Raw genomic sequence first — 23533 nt, forward strand, 5'->3', positions numbered from 1 at the left:
ATTCAGGCCAACTTAGACTTAGACCCCACAATTACTGCAGTGTCTGATGCGGAGGTGTCAAACATCTCCTTATATGCAGTTAGACTGGATCAGTTTCGGTTTGTGAATTCCGAGGATGTGACAAGCTCCTTGGAACGGTACAGCCTACCACCTGTTCTCTTGACCCTTGGCTGACATGGCTTATACTGTTTGGCACGGGAGTTGTTGTAGAAAGCCTGGTAGAGATTATAAATGCTTCTCTGAGGGAGGGCAGGATGCCTCCTTGCCTCAAGGAGGCAATCATTAGACCTCTTATGAAGAAGCCTGCAGTGGATTCCTCAGTTAAGCAACTATAGGTTTGTCTCCAACCTTCCAGGGCTGGGCAAGGTAACTGAGAGGGAGGTGGCCTCCCAAATCCAGTCAGTCTTGGAAGAAACTGATTATCTAGACCCATTTCAAACTAGCTTTTGGGTGGGCTGTGGGGTGGAGAATACCTTGGCCGAACTGATGGATGATTTCCAATTAGGAATTGACAGAGGGAGTGTGACTCTGTAGGTCCTTTTGGATCTCTAAGTGGCTTCCAATACTATCTACCATAGTATCCTTCTGGAGCATCTGAACGAGTTGAGGGTGGAGGCACTGCTTTGCCATGGTTCTGCTCCTACCTATCAGATGATGTCCCTTGAAGACTGTTGCTCTTCAAAATCTGAGCTTTTATACGGTGTCCCCCAGGGCTCCATATTGTCTCCAGTGAGATCATCAGGAGATTTGGTGCAGGGTGTTATCAGTATGCTGATGACACCCAAATCTAGGTCTCCATGTCAGCATAATCAGGATAAGGCATAACTTCCCTAAATGCCTGCCTGATGGTGGTGATGGGCTGGATGAGGGATAATAAACTGAGACCGAATCCAGATAAGATGGAGGTACTTATTATGCAGGGTCAGGTCTTGGGAGATCATTTTGATCTGCTGGTTCTGGATGGGGTCACACCTCCCCAGAAGGAACAGGTTTGCAGTCTGGGGGTGCTTCTGGATCCAATCCTCTCCCTGGTGTCCCAGGTTGAGGCGGTGGCTAGAGGTGCTTTTTATCAGCTTTGGCTGATAGGCCATCTGAATTTGTTTCTTGAGATAAACAACTTTCAGAACAGTTGTACATGTGCTGGTTACCTCCAGCCTTGACTATTGCAATGCACTCTGCCTTTGTACATAGACTGGAAACTGTAGTTGATACAGAACGCAGCAGCCAGGTTGTAGGGATGTGCACGGAACCAGCTGGCCTGGTTCGGTTTTAGTCCAGACTGGAATCGAACCTCACCAGGCCAATTTGGTCCGGCACCCTCTCGGAATCCCCCCCCCCAGTTCGGTCTGGGGTGGGTGGGATTTGCGGACCTTTTTAAAAAACTATTTTTTAAAAATGTCACTTATTCCCTCTGGGGGAGTTGTTGCAGATGATGGCAGGCTCTGTCTGTCTGTCTGTCTCCATGGAGGTTCCCCCTCCCACCGCTAGCCTCAATGCAGCCCGAACCGGCTGGTTTGGCCAGCTCTTCAGCCCGTTCAGGCCTCCCCCCTTGGTGTGGTAGCCATTTTGGAGGCTGCCGCACCTGCACAATTGGCCTCTGAGGGGAAAAAAGTAACCCCTCCAAAGAAGTCCGTGAACCCCTGAACAGACGGGAGGTGTTTGGTCCGGGGTCGGACTGAACAGGGGGTGGTTTGGTTTGACCCCGGACCATTGAACCGAACTGGCTTGACATCAAACCTACCAAGTTGGTCTCTGGGTCATCTCAGAGAGACCAAATTACTCCTCTACTAAAAGAGCTACACTGGCTCCAAATAAGTTTCCAGCCAAAATACAAGGTGTTGGTTATAAAACCTATAAAACCCTAAACAGCTTAGGCCCTTTTGCTGGTACCAATTAAGATTGATCGATTGATTGACTGTAACAATAAAGATTGATTGATTGCTTGCTTTGGCCCTGGGTATTTAAGATAATGTCTTTTTTGCTCTGAGCCCACCACCCATTGATATCATCTGGAGAGATTCATCTGCAGTTGCCACCAGCTTATCTCGTGGCTATGTAGTGACGAGTCTTGTCTATTGCTTTTCCAAAATTGTGGAAAGCGCTCCCCATCTCTGACAACTTTTTAAAAAATCTCTAAAAACTTATTTTTTTTCACCCAAGCTTTTTAACTAAACTGTGGTTTTAAATTGTTCTATGGTTTTTATTTTTAATCTTTTATTTTATAAACTGCCCAGAGATGGAAGTTTGGGACGGTATATAAATTTTAATAATAATAATACCTCCATGTCCCCATACATCCTACCTGAGTTTTGGTATGGGGACTGGCATTTCCAATACTGAGTTATCTCCTTTTGGTCTGTCTATGAGCCAGTGTGGTGTAGTGGTTAGAGTGCTGGACTAGGACTGGGGAGTCCCGCGTTCAAATCCCTGTTTAGCCATGGTACTTGCTGGGTGACTTTGGGCCAGTTACTTCTCTCTCAGCCTAACCGACTTCACAGGGTTGTTGTGAGGAGAAACGTAACTATGTACACTTCTCTGGGCTCCTTGGAGGAAGAGTGGAATATAAATATAAAACAAATGAAAATTAAATAATTAAATAAATAAATCTGAACCCAGGGTGTTCACCATGTTGATGGTACATTTGTGGTGTTTTGTGGTGTACTTGAGGGCCAGGGGGATGCACTTCTTTCCTTACCTTGATGATATGCTGATCCACTCTGTGAACCACAGCCAAAGATCTTCAGATGACTCTGTGATTCCTCTTGGAGCATGGCTTCATTGTCGTCAAGAACTCTCTGATCCCTTCACTGAAGGTTCAACTTCTAGGGAGTCATAGACATAGCAGAGAGAATGTTGTACCAGACAAAATCCAGGAGGGACAATGTAGGCAAGATCTGCCATGATGTGATTTCATGTCTATAGTTGGGCTCCACAGCCAGACTTGCAGACTTTGGCTCGTCTTCTAGGATCAGTGTTTGCCTGTCTCCATGCTCACCCTTTACAGCGGCTTCTGTTCTTGTAGTAGCACCAGATTGCATCAAAAGACAAAATGGAAATTCCTGTCACCAGAGTAGTGAAGGGTATCTTCAATGGTGGAAGTTGGGAGGTTCCTTTCTTAGCCAATACAGAATCCAGTTGACATTGAATGCAAGCCTTTTGGGATGGGGCTTCACTGTGGCCTGCTAGTGACACAGGGCAAATGTAAAGAAGAGAGGTTGCACAATATAATCTGGTTGGAGCTCTGGGTGATCATACTGGCTCCTCTAGAATTCCAGCCCACCCTGCATCTCTGTCGTGATCTGGTGCAAACAGACAACGCTATCACAAAGACCCACGTCGGTCATCAAAGAGCCATGAAATCAGAAGAGTCCTATCTCTTCTCCTGGACTGAGTAGCATCTCTTGTAACTGGCTGCAAAGCATGTAAAGGGAAGCACAGTATCCAGGCAGATTGACTGATCTGCCAGAATATAGATCAGATAGAGTAGAGCTTCAGTCAGACAGCATTCAGCAAAATAGTGGAAAGATTTGACAGACTGCCTCCTGAAACTACAAAAGTTCCTCACTTTTACTTTCCTGGTACACCACTAAGGAGGGAGAGGAAACTGGAGGCATCAGATGATGGAGACCCAGTGTGTGTAGTGGTTAGAGTGCTGGACTAGGACCGGGGAGACCCGAGTTCAAATCCCCATTCAGCCATGATACTAGCTGGGTGACTCTAGGCCAGTCACTTCTCTCTCAGGCTAGCCTGCTTCACAGGGTTGTTGTGAAATAGAAACCTAAGTATGTAGTACACCACTCTGGGCTCCTTGGAGGAAGAGTGGGATATAAATGTAGTAATAATAATAATAATAATAATAATAATAATAATTATTATTATTATTATTATTATTATTATTATTTATTATTAATCAGATGCTGTTGTATATCTTCTCATCAAACATGTTACAAACAAGAACCATACAAAAGATCAGGGAGAGTCAAGCAGAAGCAATCCTCGTCGGTCCAAAGTGGCCATATAGACTTTAGTTCTTGGCTTTCTATCAGCAGCACCCTCTCTTCCCTTGGAGAGCAACCTACATCTTCTATCCTGCAGTCCTGTATTTCATCCTAGTCTGACCTGGTTGCATTTGACATCCTGGATATTGAATGGCAGGCCTTGGGTAGGCAGGACTATGAGGACAAGGTCCTGGACACCGTGATGGCATCTTGCAAGGATTCTGCCAACATAATTTTATGGGAGAAGAGCTGGTCTTGTTGGAGCAATCGTGAATTGTCCCCTTTGCTAAGCAGAGTCTGCCCTAGTTTGCATTTGAATGGGAAACTACATGTACTGTAGGATATTCCCCTTAGGGCAGGGGTTCTTAATCTTGGGTCCCCAGATGTTGTTGGACTGCAACTCCTGTCATCCTCAGCCAAAAAGACCATGGCTGAGGATGAAGGGAGTTGTAGTCCCAACAACATCTGCAGACCCAAGGTTAAGAAACCCTGCCTTAAGGGATGGGCCAAGCTCAGTGGAAGAGCATCTGCATGCTTGCATACAGAAGGTCCCATGTTCTCTCTTTGGTATTTTCAGCTAGAGCTGAGAGATTCCTGCCTCTAACCTTGGAGAAGCTGCTGCCAGTCAGTGTAGACAGTACAAGCTAGATGGACCAATGGCCTGACTTGGTATAAGGCAGCTTTCTATCTTCTTATGCTTATCAGACCACATGGAAAGCTTTTGTTGAAAGGATGAAGTTTGCTTTTGGCCTCTATCGGCGAGGTTCTGTTCTTCCTTGAGCACTGTCTGGACAAGGGGTTTTGGCCTAACACGCGGAAGTGTCAGGTTTTAGTTCTTGCCACCATCCGAAGAACTGGTGGAAAGCTTTCTTTATCTTCCCATCCGCATGTTAAGAAGTTCAGGGTCAATATTTCTGAAGCCACCTACAATTCAGTTTTCCCACCTGGGACCTAAAATTAGTTTTACAGACACCAATAACAGTTCCGTTTGAGCCATTCATTCTACAGTTCCTGTCCTGGAAAGTCTTGTTTCTTGTGGCTGTTACTTGCATAATTATCTATTAGTAGATTCACACAAATTGAAGCCCTGTCCATCAAAAAAAGAGCTTTGTCTCACATATCCAGACTATGTGAACCGACCCTGCAGTTATGCCAAAGGTCAACACATTATTCCACAGGTTGCAGGAGCTCATGTTCCTATCCTTTTGTCCCACACCTGTTTGTGCCAAGGAAAGATCTGGCATACTATACACACCTATAGCTTATAGATTGTGCCAGATAGATTTTTATTGGTTACGAAGATGTTTCGGATTTCCAGGTCCCCTCTTCATGTGCTTTCATCTGGATTCTCTGGATAAGAAAATATCTGCCATCTCACTAGCCAGTGGGTCAGAACATGCATAGAACAGTCTTGTTCTGGTTTGAGTCATCCCCCCTGGGATCCTGGCACATTCCATGTGTGATGCCACTACTTCTGTGGCCTTCTCTGCTCAGTTTCTTCTGGTGGACACTTGCAGGATGGCTATATAGGCATCCAAGGCATTTGTTTGCAATGACAAACTGAATTCCTTTAAATCTACCGAGGTCTCACGCAGAAGGAGGGTCCTGCAGCAAGTAGTTCCACCTGAGCCCATGAGAAAGAATCCTCCCTCTCTAGGAAAGAGAGCTGGTCTTGTGGTACCAAGCATGAATTGTCCCTTTTGCCAAGAAGGGTCCACCCTGGTTTGCATTTGAACGAGAGACCTGTGTGATCACTTTAAGAGATCCCCTTAGGAGATGGGGCTGCTCTGGGAAGAGCACCTGCATGTTTGCATCTAGAAGCTTCCAGGTTCCCTCCCTGGCATCTCCAAGATAGGGCTGAGCCTGAGAGAGACTCCTGCCTGCAGCATTGGAGAAAACGCTGCCCATCTGTATAAACAATACTGAGTTAGATGGACCAATGGTATAAGGCAGCTTTCTATGTTCCTAGGGCAATGGGACTGTTCAAATAGTTGGATGTACTTCTGGACTGCACTAACGTCAGAACTTACCTGACAGATTCATTCTTAACAGTGTGTATCCAATCTGCCTTTTGGGTCTTTTGTCATGTACAGCTCTTTCCCCCACTACTTTTCTGTTGAGTGGCCTCCATCCCAGGTTCTTCTGCAGTGCTAACATACTCTGTAGTTCTCCACTGCCCCCCCCCCCCCGGGATGTTTTTTTAAAATGTTTGTCATATTTTGTTGGTTGTTGTTGTTTGGTTATATAATACCATTAACTTTTCCCCCTGTAACTTGGAAAAGGAAAGCTCCAAAAGGAAAGCTCCTTCCCCATATGAGGGCATTGGATGTTTAGTTATTTGATTTCGATTTCTATACCATCCTTCCAAAAATGGCTCAGGGCGGTTTGCACAGAGAAGTAACAAACAAACAAATAAGATGGATCCCTGTCCCCAAAGGGCTCAAAATCTAAAAAGAAACATAAGACAGACACCAGCAACAGTCACTGGAGGTCCTGTGCTGGGGGTGGATAGGGTCAGTTACTCTCCCCCTGCTAAATAGAGAATCACCATGTTGAAAGCTGCCTCTTTGCCAAGTTAGCAGGGGAATGTTTTTTTTATTGGCCCTCTTTCAGCGTGAGTAGTGGGCGCAACCCCTAGATAGATTCATTCTTAATAGTGGAACAGAGTGTAATTACCTGGTAAGTTCCAGTGTTGCATTTTATAACAATGCCAAACCTCACCATCTCAACAAGAGAAATGATACCATTTTGTGTGTTTGCTGGAAGTGATGCAAAAACTAATTGCAGTTGTGAGAATGTTAGCTTTTATTTTGAGTTAACTTGCAGACCTAGTCAGATGAATTCCAAACCTGGTTTGGATTATTTTGTGCATTTTGGTTTTATTTCACCTCTCTGTTTACATAGCGATATTCCTGTGTATATGACACACTCATACTCTTTTTCATATAAAGTTATAGACCTACACTCCCACCCACAAGGGATAATCACTGGATAATCTTACAGCTTTGAAACTGCCCAGTTACATACACACACACACACACACACACACACACACACACACACACACCTACCTCCCTTATACTGGTTTTTTTTTTTTTGTAGAATTGTTTCATAAAAGTAATCAGTATATAATCTTGTGGTCAGTAGAAATATCTGTGTGTAACTTGGGAATCCCAGGCCACATAATAGAACATGTGATGTATTTAGGGCTCAGTTCTTCTGTGTTATGAGGAGCTTTTGCAAAGCTTCCTAAAATCAGACATAATTCAAGTTTTTTTCAGATGCAACATTCCTGTCTCTCTCCCACCCCCCACAGTAATGGGCAAGGCTTCCATCCTGAGTTTGAGTCATTAGTGATTCAGAGTGGTACAACTAAAAGATGTTCTCAAATATCTACAATATGCCAACAAACTGTTCCAAAGGGAACATGGAAAGACTAAAAGTAGCATGGGAAGCGGATTTGGGAGAAATGATCTCACTGCAGAGTTGGCAAAGGTTGTGGAAGAAACAGCCATTGAAAACTATCTCAGCAAGAATAAGAATTCAATACAGCTAAATCCATCATTGGTACCCATATCCATTACAACTTGATCATATTTATAATCTTTCTCCAAAATGTTGGAGATGCTCTGGAAGCATTAGAGCATTTTTCCCCCATAAGTGATGATGATGTACTGATATCACTGAGTTCTAGAAACAGGTTTGATGAAATTAACACAATTGCATGTAGTTTTGTAACAAATTGGCATTGTTAAATATTATTTTACAAACTCTTCAGGTCTGCACAGAAACTTTGTCTTTTGCTGGCAGCAAGATTAAGAAATAGCACGGAAATGGAAAAGCCAAGATTCCCTCATGTTAAAATAATAATATTAACAGCTTATGCTCCTTGCCATTGATCAGAAAATTAACAGAACAAGTTCATGCCTCTAATAAGCAAAATGATTTGGACTCTTATAAATGAATCGTGTCCATTAATCTCGATTGTAAATAATCTGCCATTAGTTGTCTTCCTGAAAATGCATATCACTTCATTAGATACGATGTTAATGTAGTACCGTTGGTTAGTGTAACATGACTGAGTTTTAAATCAAGTCCCATTGTATTATTCTACTGACTTTGTCTGTCCTACTATGCTTATGTTGTGGTCTTTGTATTCCTTTATAAAAATTGTGTATACATATTTATTTTAATAAAATAAATGCTTATAGAATTATTGTAAATGTCAAACTATGATAGTGTTATATAAAACACTTATTTATTTATTTATTTATTGTTACATTTATATACTGCCTTTCATTAAAACAATTCCAAGGTGGTTATATAAAAAGTAGGAACTCAGTGTTATATAGACACAAGTTTTTATACAAAACACAAATCTTGAGTGCAATCTCAGCAAATGTGGACTAACGGTGCTTCACCATAGCAGCTTGCATAAATGGTTAATATATAATTAATCACTATAGTTGTGACAGTCAAAAGGCACTAACACATATTCAGTGAAGATAGCTGTGTTTAATATGACTTTGGAGTATCTGTGGTGCTCCAGACATCAAAGAACTTAAGGTGGGTTTTTAACATGAGTTTTTGTAGAACACTGGCTGGGCTGTTTGACATCATGTGCAACCTTGGTGCAGTTTAACTTTGTGAAATAAACACTGAGAATCGCACTGCAGACTAGTCTCAGCTACTTTCTGTTAACCATGCTTTGTAAGTAACCTGTTCCCTCTGTCTTGCCTTGCCATGAAGGGCCTGAATGCAATCCCAAAATGCTTTATTTTGCCCTGCTACTGGCAGGCCTTTGCCCTGTCACCCATTTCCCAATCACTGGTCCTGATTGCAAAGAGGGTGGGCTTCTCTGGAGCGAGCACCCTTCGCTCTTTCTGCCTGCTTTTAGAATTCTCAGGCTGCTGTTGGCTCCCTGCAGAAGGCAAAAGAACTGTTCAAACACCACTCCTTCCATCCCCCAGCTGTAGTCTCACAGCAAGCACCTTTAACCATTCCCTACCAACTCCTGGACTAGTAGAAAGCAATATATTAATGCTTATTGGAGAAGCTTAAAGATATGGAAAGGAGACAGAAGGTGGTGTGAAGTAATGGAAGGACAGAATTAGCTGTGAATAAGTGATCTTTGTTTAACTTGCAGGAGCAGACAGACAAAGCAGAGCACTGTCAGAAAGTTGGAGTAAGGCAACCTGACAGTAATTGCATACCTGAGCAATGGAGAGACAGCCTAACAGGACACACAGAGAAGTGTGAGCTGCAAACTTGAAAGGGGAGATGTAGGGAAAGCTCTTCTGGATGCAACATCACCAGGGAAAGAGGTGGGGGGCAGATGCTTGGAAAATACTACCCTGAAGTGTTTGTGCTGTGGAAGGGCACAGGGAAGTGAAGTTTGGAGAGTGGAGCTTCATGATGAGCCTGTGAACATGCTGAGCCCTTGTTCATGAATGCTGGTTCTGTCTGTTCTTTGTCCTTTTTCAGTGGTGATATTGCAGAGAAGGCATAAACATCTCCCTACTTCCCCTGCATAGGTCTCCCCTGGGCTAACCAGCAAGGGGGGAAAAGTGGAGTGCTCATTGATAAAGAATGGAATAAAAACTGAAATTGAGAGTAAGATTAAGTTGGGGAATAGATTTCAGTACAGCCTGAAATATTCATTCCATTTTTGGGACAGGCTGCTCATGGACTTCAACTCTATTTGGAAGGGGAATAAGAATAGTGGGAGGGCAGAGTGGTCTTTAACTTTCTGCTACAAGTCTCTTTATTTAAAAGGAAGGGTGAGTTCTGTCAGTAACGTCGTTTCTAGGCAAAGATATGCAACAATATGAGTTGCTAGGTAGATTAAAGGAGGTTTTGTGACTTCCCCTAGTCTAGCACCAGTGAGAAATGCTTGTAGCCTAGAGTGGCTCTGCTCTCTGGCTGGTCTGGGCTAGTGCCTCAGTGAACAGCAGCTCTTGGAGGGAGGAGTCGAAAACACAAACTCCAATTTGTGCATTCGGACATAACCCCTAACTTAGGTTAGGCGAAATCTAGGTATACAAGCCAACTTCAAACTAGGGTCTGGATCTTGGTTAGATGGCCATAAATAATGGTTAATGCTATAGTAGGAGTTCAGGTGATAAAACCAACCTAGGTTACATGAAATAAATTGAAGTTACATGTGACAGCTAAGCCAGACCACTAGCTGTTTAAAAAAAAAAAAAAACACATCCTCTCAATTATAATTAGATGCAGTGGCAAAACAAGGTCAGAGGGAGACTGTGTTCGATAACATTAGTCTCCCAATCAGATTCTTTTTCTGCCATGGAAATTTGTTGCACTTTATTTTTGTAGCAAAGCTCCCCTTCATCTGCCCCCCACAGCGGTGCTGTCCTGCTGCTGTCTTCCTCCTGCCTCAATGAGGGTGGCACCAACAGTGGTGAGGACAGGACTGGCGAGAGTGGGGCTGGCTGCAAGCAGGGTGGTGAATGGGGCTACCAGCAGCGGCAAGAACAGGGCAGCAAGAAGAGCGGGGGAAGAGGGAGGGAGGGAGGGAGGGAGCAAGCAACAGGTGAGTGACTCCTCTTAGGGTGACTGTGGGTGACCTGTGTCTTTTGGAACATGTCCACCCAATTAGAGTTATGCCCCAGATTAGATGGCAAAAGAATAAATGGGTTCCCCATAGTAATAAGATGATATTGTGTTATGAACCTGAGTGAATTGTGGGTTCGTCCGCGAAACCTGGATTATGGTTAAATTATTTGTTTAAAATGTGGTATGTGATGAAGAGGTGTTTATTGAAACAGGATGATTACCAGATATCTTTAGCACTCTTTATTACTGTCTATTGCCATCTTCAGTCATCGCGTTTTGGGGGGGCTTCAGGGTTTACCAGCATCTTAGTATATCTTGGCAGTCATTATTGTAGTTATTCTGTATTATTCATTTATGTATGTTTAAGCATTCTTAGTCGGCATTTGTGGATGTTGCTCTTGAGGCTTGTTGCATCACGTCAATATAAAATTCAGCTTCAACATCTTGATAAAGTATTCTATACATACATTGCCTTTGTGTGAGGGGTGGGGGTTTGTAGAGTTGTGTGCTTTAAGTATTTATTACTATTGGATTTATGATCCTTGCTCTTTACATTTTTTGCACTTCCTCTTTGGATGAAGACAATATCCCTCTTCTACTTTTGCTCCCCAGCAACTTGCATTCAGTGGCATACTACCTCTGAATCAGTAAGTTCCAGATAGCTTTTGATAGATATGTCCTCCATGTATTTGTCTAATCCTAATTTTTTTTTTAGCTGTGTAAGTAACGATTATCACTGCTTCTTGTGGCAGCAAATTCTATAGGCTGGTTATGTTTGGTCTGGGCCTAAACAAAATAAAACAAACTTACTGGTGGTGTTAAGCAAGGAAGTGCTTAGAAAAAAAGGTGAATAAATAAATAATTCCACTAAGGTTCCAGATAAGGCTCCAGAAAGAGGCAGTGTGGTATAATGGTTAGAGTGTTAGACTAGGAGCAGGGCGACCCACGTTCAAATCCCTGTTCAGCCATGAAACTCACAGGGTGACTCTGGGCCAGTCACACATCTCTCAGCCTAACCTACCTCACATGGTTGTTATGAGGAGAATCATAACTGTGGACACCACTCTGGGCTTCTTGTAGGATGAGTGGGATATAAATGTTGTAGTAGTAGTAGTAAAAACAAAAACTTCAGAAAATAATGCAGAGTTTATTTTTATGGAGCTGAGGTATACTGTAATGAATATACTATAGACTGAGTTTTCCAGTATGAATTTACTATTGTATTCTGTTCTGTGGAACTATGATGCTCCAAGGGATGTTAACTGTAAACACTATAAGGGCAAGGATGTGACTAACCATTAAGTGGGAGATGCTACTGGCAACCTGTGTTGCTGCTAGACTAGTGAAGCAATACTGCAAGTGCTATAACTGCATCATTATAAGTGATATAAACATATGTAATAGATGATAGTCTGTCAATGGTGAATGGTTGTCATAGCCAAATGGGACCTCCAGGTTCAGAAACAATACCAAATGCTGTAGGGCAAATAACAGGGGAAGAAGGCTGTTGCCTTTAGCCTCTCCTTATGGGTTTCCCAAGACATATTTGGCTGGTCACTGTTGGAAACTGGATGCTAGTCTAGGTGGAACTTCAGTCTGATCCAGTAAGGCTGCTCTGGCATAAGTAGAAACAAGAAAACTGCTTTTCAAAGCTGGTAACCACCTCTTTCCTGGGTAGTTGAGGCCTTTGCGTGTCTGCATAAAAGAGTCTCCTAACCAACTCTCTTTTGAAGGCAAGCAAACTATGTTGCCCTGTCCATAATTTGTATCCTAAGACTCAGTTTCTTGGATAAAAAACAAAGCTTTCATATTGAATGAAAGCTGGTTCAGCAGATAAATGTATATCTGGCTTTGAATCCTGAGAAAAGCGTCTAAGAACAAGATGATAAAACCATAACAAAACCAGAGCAAACATGGAAAATTTATATAACACAAAATTGTAAAGAATAAAATAGCCCCGGGCCTGATCCTCTGCAAAATACAGGGATCAACCTTGATTGGTGGAACTGAATAGTAATGAAAACATAGTGCTTTGATGAAGAAGGAAACAAAATGTCAGATCCAGAATAAAAGTTGAACCAATTGTGATCAACTGCAAATCAATCTAGCAGATCAGAGCATTTAGCTACATGTTCTGGAGTTCTTCTTTGAAATCTCGCTGTATCTAGGAGCTGCTACTTGGACTGCACCGAGAAAAGGACATTCCCGGGCCAGCTCAGATTAACAGTGGGCACCAGATGTGATAGCATCAGAGCTTTGGCAAGAATATGCACACCCCGACATCACTGGTGGATGTGCTGATACATTCTTGGCATGTCCTCTAAACACATATGAGAGGTGTTCATCCAAATAGCCCCTTTACACGTGTTACAAAACCCAGGATTCAAGTGACCTGGATTATGACACACTATGATCGACCCCTTAGTAGAAAACAATGTATTATAAAATGACTGAATGTTGTTACAGTCTCATGCATCAAATTTTATTTAACCTATTTTATATACTTATTATTTATTTAACATATTTATATACAAAGTCTCTAGGCAGTTTAAAATAAAATATCCCCAAAGAGTAAACATTTAAAACATAAATAAAATTTAAAATTGAAACAATAACATTCAACTAAAACTATATTAAGTATATGTTAAGTCATGTTTCTTTCAAAAGGTTCTTTAAGGCCACTACTCTAGTTAGTTACCATTAAAATAAGTTAAGAAAACTCGGTGTACCAACTATATTTTTTATTGGCAAGAGTCGAGACATGACATATTGGCAAGAGGTGGCCTACAGCCAATAGTAGCCATTGATAGACCTGTTCTCCATGAATTTGTCTAAACCCCTTTTAAAGGCATCCAAGCTAGTGGTCATCACTACATCCGGTAACAGAGAATTCCATTGATTAATTATGCTCTGAGTGAAAATGATTGTGTTCTGTGTGAAAATGTAGGATCTTTTTGTTGGTGTGAAAATGTAGGACCTTTTTGTTGGTCCTACATTTCCTGGCCATCAGTTTCATGGGATGACCCTGGAATTCTAGTGTTGTGAGAGAGGGAGAAAAATTTCTTTCTGTCCACTCTCTCTACTCCATGCATAATTGTATACAGCTCTGTCATGTCTCCTTTGTCATCTCTTTTCCAAACTAAAAAGCCTCAGATGCTGATAAGGAAGGTGCTCCAGACCCCTTATCATCTTGGTTATCCTCTTCTGCACCTTTTCCAGTTTTACAATGGCCTCTTTAAGATACGGTGACCATTACTCCGTATGTGGTCGCACCATAAATTTGTATAAGGGCATTCTAATATTAGCATCAGTGTTCCCTCTAACAGGAATTCCCAGATGTTGTTGACTACAACTCCCAGAATCCCTAGCAAAGGCCATTGCACCTGGGGATGCTGGGAATTGTAGTGAACAACATCCTGTTACACTGATTATTACCATTCTTATTTTCAATCCCCTTCCTAATGATCCCTGACATATAATTTGCCATTTTCAAAGCTGCCACTCACCAAGTCAACACTTTCAATGAGCTGTCCATTACTACCCCAAGATCTCCGTCCACTGACAACTCAGACCCCATCAGTGTATATGTGAAGTCTGGATTGGGTTTTTAAAAATGTTGTTATTAACTCTCCTTTGAAGACATAATAGCTACCGAGCTCCCAATTTAGAGGGGTCTTTATTGTCTTCTCTTCTCCACCCCAAGACGATCTGCTCTTGTGCCTTGCAGTTTCTTCTCCACATCAGGGTTTCTTGAGGATTCTTCCACTTACCCCACATATTTCCCCCCCATCTTGTGCTTGAGGACTTTTTACGTTCCAGCTCCTCCTGAAGGTTGCATCCACATCATGTTCCCTATCCCTAAGCAAGACACCTGGCTCTGTTTCACCTGAACCACCACAACCTTTTCTCTCTCTCCTTCACCCAACTCCCAGTGACACCATCACCTGCAAGGAAATCTTAAATACTGTAGTTCATGCACAAAATAATGCCAAGTAAGAAAGATTAACATTCTATTGGCACAATGTATATAAGTCAAAGAATTAATTTTTTAATTTGAATTGTGTGTATGGTTGCCATATTTCAGTTCCCCAGATCTGTGCAATCCAATTTGTTTATTGTGCAAATCACTTTTGAATTAAGTAAATAACATGGTGAGCTAGGGGAAGGGTTAAGCTTCACTGCTTTTGTACTCCAAATAATTCCTTTCCAATTCTGCTTTGCAGCAAGGAAATTGGTCATTGGTTTGTTTTGTGCACACTTTAGCATGTAACATGCATGTATTTGTTATAACATTTCTGTCTTTTTTTGTCGTAAGATGGCCTTGTGGCAATTTAAAATAGCAGTGTGTAACAACCATCAAGGACTATATGAAAACTAAAAGTGAGAAGATTGCACTTTCAGTCTTGTGCATTTTTAGGGAGAAGGTTGACAGTACAGTCTTGTATATGTTTACTCGGAGTAAGTCTTAATTGAGATCAGTAGGGTTTTCTCCCAAGTAAGTGTGCATAGGGTTACGGTCTAACCTTCACTTGCATAAGCTTGAAGTATCCTCCAAAATCTGTTCTTCCTATTAAGGAATAACCCAAATTTTTGAATTTTAATATGTTTTTAAAATCTATTATGATTTTTATCTTTTTATGAATTTTAAATGTTTTATATTTTATATTATGTTTTAATTCTATACAGTGCCTCGATATTTCGATATTGGGCAGTATATACATTTAATAAACAAATAAATAAATAAATTTAAGTATGGTAGTCCTTGTTTAAGAGCCACCTTAAGTGGCACAGTGGGGAAATGCTTGACTAACAAGCAGAAAGTTGCCAGTTCAAATTCCTGCTGTTACGATATTGGGCAGTAGCTATATAATAATAATAATAATAATAATATAATATAGGAAGATGCTGAAAGGCATCATCTCATACTGTGTGGGAGGAGGCAATGGTGAACCCCTCCTGTATTCTACCGAAGACAACTACAGGGCTCTGTGGTTGCCAGGAGTCGAAATCGACTTGATGGCACACTTTATTATTTATTTATTTAGTTAGTTAGTTATTTTTACATTTATATCCTGCTCAGTCACCCAGCTAGTTTCATGGCTGAATGGGGATTTGAACTCGGGTCTCCCCGGTCCTAATCCAGCACTCTTAACCACTACACCACGCTGGCTCTTTACCTTTAGTCCTTGTTTATATAGAGTTGGAGGACTTTAAAAAAAAATGTTGTCAGGCGTGCCATTTCTCTGTGACTTTCTTATCTCTGATTCTGATATGCTCTTCTACATTTTCCAGATGAAAATAGGGACGTGCTCATAACACTTCTGCTCTTGGTCATTTTGCAAGCTCCACTTCCTCTGCTGTTTTATACTGTTGAAAGTCTGACTGTTCAGTAACCCTGCAATAGTCTGTCCTCCACTGCTTTAAAACCCAAGAGGGCAATTATTCTTTTGGTTGGAGAAATACTACAAGAACAGCAGTGTCTTGTAAACAATACAGTATGTTATCAACAGTTCAAAATGTACTATATGAGCTGCACTTTGAAGGTGTGAGCTGCATGGTGCTTTACTGTTTATGTGCATGTATTTGTATTTGCATGAATTGAAGAGAGAGAATGGGAACGGAATGCATCCTGAGGGTTAACTTTTAGAGACCTGAGGTATAATCACCTTAACAAGGCATCCTCACAAGGCAAAAACAAGGGCAAAAGAAGGATGTGATTTTCCAGGTACAGTTATGCTCTAAGAACAATCTGATACATATTTACTTTGTTGTTGTTTAAATGAAAGCTGGCAGTAAGGGCCAGCTAGCGGACTAAGTAGGCACCAGGTGCAATGTCCAGAAACTGAGGAACCTGATCCATCCAAGTAAAATGGCTATCCTAATTGTCAGAGAAGATATTTAAAAGCATGGCATACACACAGTCCTGATAATATCTATATTATCCTGTAGCTCTGATTGTTGAAGGAGTCGATTTGTGTTTAAGTGTGAAAGTCTTATAAAGGAGAAATTGTCAGAAGTTAGGAATTTAACCCACTGAAATCTAACCCTTTTCAGAACTTTTCTAAAAAGAAGTTTTAGTTCTGTCACTTGTAATGGATGTGCAAAATCTTAGACATTTGCCACAAATGCTTTAATAAATGCAAAATTTCAGTGTGCTCTATTCTGCTGTTTGTACGGTCAGTGGCATTTCTGCAGAACAGAGATTGTTCAGTGCTTTGGTATAGATAAATTGTAATTGAGTTAGAAATAGCTATCCAAGTTTCTATTGGGTTTATTTAAATTTCAGATTAGGACACATTTTCAGCAGTGATATTGCAAAATAGGTGGGCTCTACTTTTATTTTATCAGTTGTGTGCTTCCAAAAAACAAAAACCAGCAGCTGTATCTTTAAAAAGTATATCCAGTGAATCACCCCTATTCTGTTGGTAGATTCCTGGTTTGCCAGCAGTAAAGCTGCTTGAAGAGTATAATAGAACATTCCATTTCCTGTTCCCTTGCTGACACAGAGGAGTGTTCCTACTGGCAGTGATCTAATCATAGTGCAGTAAGAATCATGGCAGTTTGATAAAACATGGTGGAGACAGCAGCTGAAATGGAAGCTTATGTTTTAGAAGATATTCTCGAGGTAGGCTTTGCTTTTTTATATATTGCAGAGTACAAGCAAAAAACCAATTCACATGAAGAACCTCAAAGGGGAAGCTGTGCATTAAGTCACACAGTCCTTGTGTGCGGTGTGTCAGGATCGACTTGCAGTGCATCTAGACCAATTGAGTACAGAACGCTGTTCCATTTCAGTGTTTTATTAATAGTGGATGTGGGATATACAGCAGGGAGGAAGGGAGGGGGCCCCTCGGATTTAATGTTTTGTCCGCTTCCTTGTGACCTTTAACTCATTAGAAGGTGGAGCTGCAGATCAGTAGATAATTTTGTTAGGCTCCATTCTAACATGCTAAATTCTGCATGCAGAAAACATATGCTTTGATACTTCAGTGTTCAGAAGGAACATAATTGTTCAATTGACATTTATTCAGTTAAGAGAGGACTACAGCAGAAAAATAATTACTAGCTAAAATATGTAGCCACATCGTCTCTTCTATTTAATGAGGACAGAACTATAACAGTATTGTCTTGGCAGTTTGTGCCCTGTCTTCATATGCAGTGTGAAATTATTGGTTTTCAGGCCATTACTTTAATTTGACAGCTGCTATGGAGTGGGGCAGACTACATCTACAATTGTATCTAGCATGCAGATTGTTCATATTCTCTGTTACAATAAATGCTGAGCTGGGGGAGGAGGAGAGATGGCAGATGAGAGAAAGGCCTCCTGCGCATTATAAAGTGCTGCATGATCAATGAACATTTCGTGTGTGTGTGTGTGTCTGTGTGTGAGAGAGAGAAAGAGCGAGAGAGAGCGAGAGCGCGTGTGTCTGTGTGTGCACGCACTTGGAGATGACACTGCAGTAGCGGTCTAATGCCTGCTTCTCTCTGTTCTGAAGAGAGCAAACTGATTCTACTGTAATTGTTACTTAAATACCTGCCTTTTTTTTGGTCACCTTCTGTTGAGTTGAATCTACAAAATAGAACGCATACCCCCCACACAAAAACACACACAAATAATGGAAAATCAGTGGCTAGCTGTCCTTCAGATCCAGGTGATACTTTTTAGAAGTTCCCTGGTATGTAGTTTGTCTTTTTCATATTAAATGTCCTGTGACTGGCAAGTTTTTCTACTTTTGTTGTGCTATCTATAGTTTCCAAAGCAGCAACTGAATTCTGCATGCTCATTTAAGAAGTAGTAATTCGGCACATTATTCCTTTTCTTGGGATGAAGAGAAACTAATACTTTATGCAAATATTTCCTATTTTACATGTATAATGTAATGTATATATTTATCAAATATGTTAAATTTTCTTTGACTCACTCTTGCCTTAACATTCTCATGGATTGTCATTATCTAAAATATAGCTTTATTTCTTACATTGATCTCTCACATTTTATTATTTATAGCACTGTTGAAGCACTGTTCAAAGACTGTTGTCTTTTAACACATAACTATACAATAAACTACTATATAGGGATTACATTAGCATACAATTCAGGGAAACTATTGATTACTTTAAGCCGCCTAATGGTGCAGCAAGGAAATAACTTGACTAGCAAGCCAGAGGTTGCCGGTTCGAATCCCCACTGGTATGTTTCCCAGACTATGGGAAACACCTGTATCGGGCAGTAGCAATATAGTATTGGGCAGCAGCAATATATAGGAAGATGCTGAAAGGCTTCATCTCATACTACGTGGGAGATGGCAGTGGTAAACCCCTCCTGTATTCTACCAAAGACAACCACAGGGCTCTGTGGTCTCCAGGAGTCAACACCAACTCAACGGCACACTTCACCTTTACAGTATAATAAAAACAACTAGCAGAAATCCACAGAATAGTGAGATCAACAAAAGCCAGCCATGGCTTCCTCCATGGGGATGTAGTGCATACAGGTGCAAAACATTACTGACATGTTGGATGCCTTATGGGAAAAGCACAGGTGACAAAGCAATTATGGGAAGAATCTATCCCCTGTAATTCACTTCCAGTTTAATAACCACTGGTGGATTTGTTCTTCATAAGTTTAATTCTTGTTAGCCAGCCTCTGCAACATTCATTGTGTTAATTATATGTAACGAAGAGGAGGCACCTCCATTTATGGTGTTAGCCTATAAATCTAAATTGGGTGCTGCTTAGTTCTTGGGTGTAGATCCCCCAAGACTTTATTCATACAGTATCCTGATGGGGCACATGTTGTGGTGTTGCTGAAATGGTGCAGCCCCTCCGTATGCTTCCTGATAATTCTGTGGGCACCAGCATTCGGCGGGCAACCATCCTCTACTAAGTCTTTTTGCAAGGCTCCATAATAACCTTCTAGGACCATAGTTTCGAGAAAGTGCAGTCATATACACAATGATTTCCAGACTTGACTAATTGCCATTTCTTAGAATGGTTGCCATTTCAGGTAGCTTCTGTGCTGAAAGTAACCATGAATTGTTTTTAATTAACTTCTGTCGTCTTTCTCTTATGGGAGGATTTCTTGTTGACACACACAAGCCCTTAAAGAATTGCATCAACAAGGGGTGAAAGAGAGGTTTCTACCAAACTTTATCATGGTTGACATAATAGCTGCAGCATTACTATCTGTCCAGTTCTTATGGCTGTTGGGAGACATAATCTATTATTTCAGTTTTATATGTTGTTTGACTATTCATTTTTCAGAGCAGCTCAAAAGGCTAAGCAACATCACATCTGGGTCTGGTGTTATCCTTTATTGTATTAACACATGGAACCATGCTGTAAGGTACACACCTAAGTACTTCTGTGCTTATTGCAGGCTTTAGATAAAATAGTGGGGAGCACCCAGACTAAGTTAGTTATGCCACGGTTCTGTTGAAATTAAAGAACCTTGTCATGACTAACTTATCTCATTGACTTCAGTGGTGCTTAGTCATAACTAAATTTGGATGCTCAGACCCAGTGAAAAGTGTATGAACTGATGGAACAAAAATCTGTAAACTTAATAGATCAGAGAACTTCCATCACATCCTAGTTTCACTGTGGGTTAGGCATTTCCTCTTTTATTAAAAAAACTATCCAACCCTGCACAGAACATCTGTGCGCTCTTTGGGGCCGGCGGTTTCCCCTTCCCTCACCTTCTGCCCCAGTCTCCTGTCCTCCCTCCAACCTTCTGCCCAGGTCTGTGCTGCTAGCACGCTTTCCTTCCCCACTGGCCGGGCGCAGTGTGGCTCTGACGCCCACCCAGGCTCCTCTCGGGCGCGCCTCCACTGCCCGCCTCCTCTCACCCCCACTGGGCCTCCACCACCCTTTGCATCTTCCTGGTGGCCCAGCTGCCACCTCACCACAGCCAGCCCAAACCTGCCACCACCAGTTCCTCACCGCAGCCAGCCGGGCTCCTCTCGGGCGCGGCTCTGCTGCCTGCCTCATCTCACCTCTGATTGGCCTCCACTGTCCTCTGCTTCTTCCTGGTGGCCCAGCTGCTGCCTTACCACAGCCAGCCCGGACCTCCCACTGCTGCTTCCTCACCGGGGCCGGGCCGGGCCAGGCCCAGCCGCTTTTCTCACCACCAATGCTGCCACCTCCCCCTCCTCGCTGCCACCTGCTTCTGCCCCCCCTTTCTTTCCCCCCTTCCCGGCAACTGGGCCTGGGCCCGCCAAACATCCCCATGTGTCCCCACTTCCCCACACATTTCCGGTTGGCTTAGTGAAATAGTTATATAGATAAATGGAAGAAGTGCTGAAATTATCATTGGCTCAACAACAATGTTCAGGAAGCTTCACTAGACTCAGGCTGTGGATTGATCGTAACTGCTTAAGTGAGTTTGAAATCCATGAGTTCTGTGCCATTTATCTTCAAGAATAAGTTAAGTGCATTGAATTGACAGATTCATTTCAGATGTCAAATATAGCGTTTGCACTGTATATTTTCACTTTCATGGTCTGAAGGGTGCGGTTTGTCTCGTTCTTTCTGCTTTTCTGTGTAAACGTACTAGGAAGCTTTATCCACTTTTTTTTTTTAGTGCTACATAAGAACAGCCCTGCAGGCCCAAGGCCTGTCTAGTCCAGAATCCTGTTTCCCACAGTGGTCCACCAGATGCCTCTGAGAAGCCCATAGGCAAGAAGTGAGGACATGCTGTTGCTCCCCTGTAACTGGTATTCAGAGGCATCTTGCCCCTCTGAGGCTGAAGGTGGCCTATAGCCATCAGACAAGTAGCTATTGATAGACTTGTCCTTCATGAACTTGTCTGAGCCACTTTTAAAACCATCCAAGCTAGTGGCCAGCACCACATCCCATGCACCGTGTGAAAAAGTACTTCCTTTTGTTGGTCCTAAATTTCCTGGCCTTCAGTTTCATGGGATGGCCCCTAATTCTAATGTTGTGAGAGGGGTAGAAAAAATTATCTGTCCACTCTCTCTGCTCCATGCATAATTTTACACACCTCTGTGATGTCTCCCTGTGGTTGCCTCTTTCTCAAACTAAAAGGCCTTAGATGCTGTAGCCTTGCCTCGTAAGGAAGCAGGCCTGACCGAGGTGATAGCCCGAGGCCCCGCATTTAGAAGGGCCCCGCTGTGCCAGCGAGCGGCGGGCAGCCTCGCAGCCTGTCCACTCACTAGGCTCCTGGCGGCAGCGCACAGTGCAGCTGTTGCACCTGTCTGCTGCCACCATGTTTGTTTGCCTGGGGGAGGGGGGAAGCTCCACTCTGAACCGGGGCCACTTGCTCCGTTTCAGAGCAAATACCAGAAGCGCAACATCTACAGCCTGGCTGGGAGCTGCTTTACCTGCCTTAAGCAGGTAACCTGGCTAACTGGGCAAAGAGGCACCTTTTACCGTGGTGATTCTCTTTATTTAGCAGGGGGAGAGTAACTGGCCCTATCCGACTACCCCCAGCACAGTACCTCCAGTGACTATTGCTGGTGTCTATTGGACGTTGCTTTTTAGATTGTGAGCCCTTTGGGGGCAGAGATCCATCTTGTTCGTTTGTTGTTTCTCTGTGTAAATCACCCTGAGCCATTTTTGGAAGGGCGGTATAGAAATTGAATTATTAATAATGATGATGATGATGATGCATATGCAGTGCTGGCCGGCATGGCACGCAGCCCCGTTTCAGAGTGAGGCCATGCCCCCTGCTGCTGCTGACATCAGACGCAGGGGGCGGGCCCCTTTGTCCCACACCCCCCAAGGGACAGCGCTGTAAGGAAGATGCTCCAGGCCCCTGGTCATCTTGGTTGTGCTCTTCTGCACCTTTTCGAGTTCTACAATGTCTTCTTTAAGATATAGTGACCAGAACTGTACTCGGTACTCCAAATGTGGCCTTAATACACATTCTGCTTGCAAGTAAATGTAATTAGGATTGCATTCATAGGCTGAGATTCAAAGATCACCATATGCGTGCCAAAGTGCTTTGGTGTGCTTTCTACCTCTGGCTGCATCTTCTCATGCTGCATTGGAGGTTGTTCCTGAGGGTGTATTTTGGCTAAGGATGAAACCTGTCTTTACTGCTTTGCTTTCCTGGAATGTAAGAATTCTGTATAGAGAGGAAGCACATAACTAAAAGCTGTAAATCTTGTAGTCAAAACAACACATTCTGTCCCAACTTTAGAACCACAAGAAGGAAACATGAGAGAACTGGTTATTCTATTTGGGGAGTCTTTGTACTGTATCTACACAAATAAGCATAGGAAGCTGCATTATACCGAGTCAGACCATTGGTCCATCTAGCTCAGTATTGTCTACGCTGACTGGCAGCAGCTCTCCAAGGTTTCAGACCAGAGTCTTTCCCAGCCCTTCCTAAAGATGCCAGGGAGTGAACCTGGGACCTTCTGCATGCAAGCATGCAGAGATGCTCTTGCTCTACACAAATAAGCATAGGAAGCTACATTATACTGAGTCTTTGGCCCCAGTTCCTAAGGGGAATAACTTAACAGCACTCGCATGTAGCCCGCCCTTTAAAATTCAAACCAATGCAGATGCTGTTTAGCAAAGGGGACAATTCATGTTCAAGACCAATTCTCCTCCCTAGCAAGCAGGCAGTGCTGCAGGAGCTCATGCTAGAAAGTAAGTTTTTCTATTTTAAAAAGTTAAAGTAATTATAATCAAATGATTGTGATAAAAATGATTATCTTGGTGGTCCCATATGATAGAACTCACCCTCTGTGTTTGAGATATGGATGCTTTATGAATAGTGGGATTTGTTAATTTGCTTTTGAAGTACATACAATAAAACTAGCTTGTGTGTGCTTCATTTTTCATGCTCTTTAACTGTATTGGAGTTCTTATAGAACATAATGGCAGGAATACTCATTCAGCCTTGTAAATAAGTCCACAACTTTTACTGTAGTCATTTGTGACCCATTTATGGCCTGAAAAACACAACCAGTTTTTTCATTTTAGAAAAG

General features: G+C 42.4%; 1 protein-coding gene across 4 annotated transcripts in view; it reads left to right on the top strand.

Moving 5' to 3' along the window:
- ANKRD17 (ankyrin repeat domain 17) overlaps positions 1-23533 on the top strand; it is a 161431-nt gene that overhangs the window by 25141 nt on the left and 112757 nt on the right. The window contains exon 1 of one of the 4 annotated variants that reach the window (XM_053260478.1): positions 17072-17199. The exons of the other annotated variants lie outside the window; for them this stretch is intronic. Coding sequence (XP_053116453.1) covers positions 17146-17199 — 54 coding nt within the window. The 5' untranslated portion in view covers positions 17072-17145. Of the gene's footprint in view, positions 1-17071; positions 17200-23533 lie in introns of those variants that run through there. 4 annotated transcript variants of the gene reach the window in all.

The sequence above is a fragment of the Hemicordylus capensis genome, chromosome 6, assembly GCF_027244095.1.
Source record: "Hemicordylus capensis ecotype Gifberg chromosome 6, rHemCap1.1.pri, whole genome shotgun sequence".
NCBI lineage: Eukaryota > Metazoa > Chordata > Lepidosauria > Squamata > Cordylidae > Hemicordylus > Hemicordylus capensis.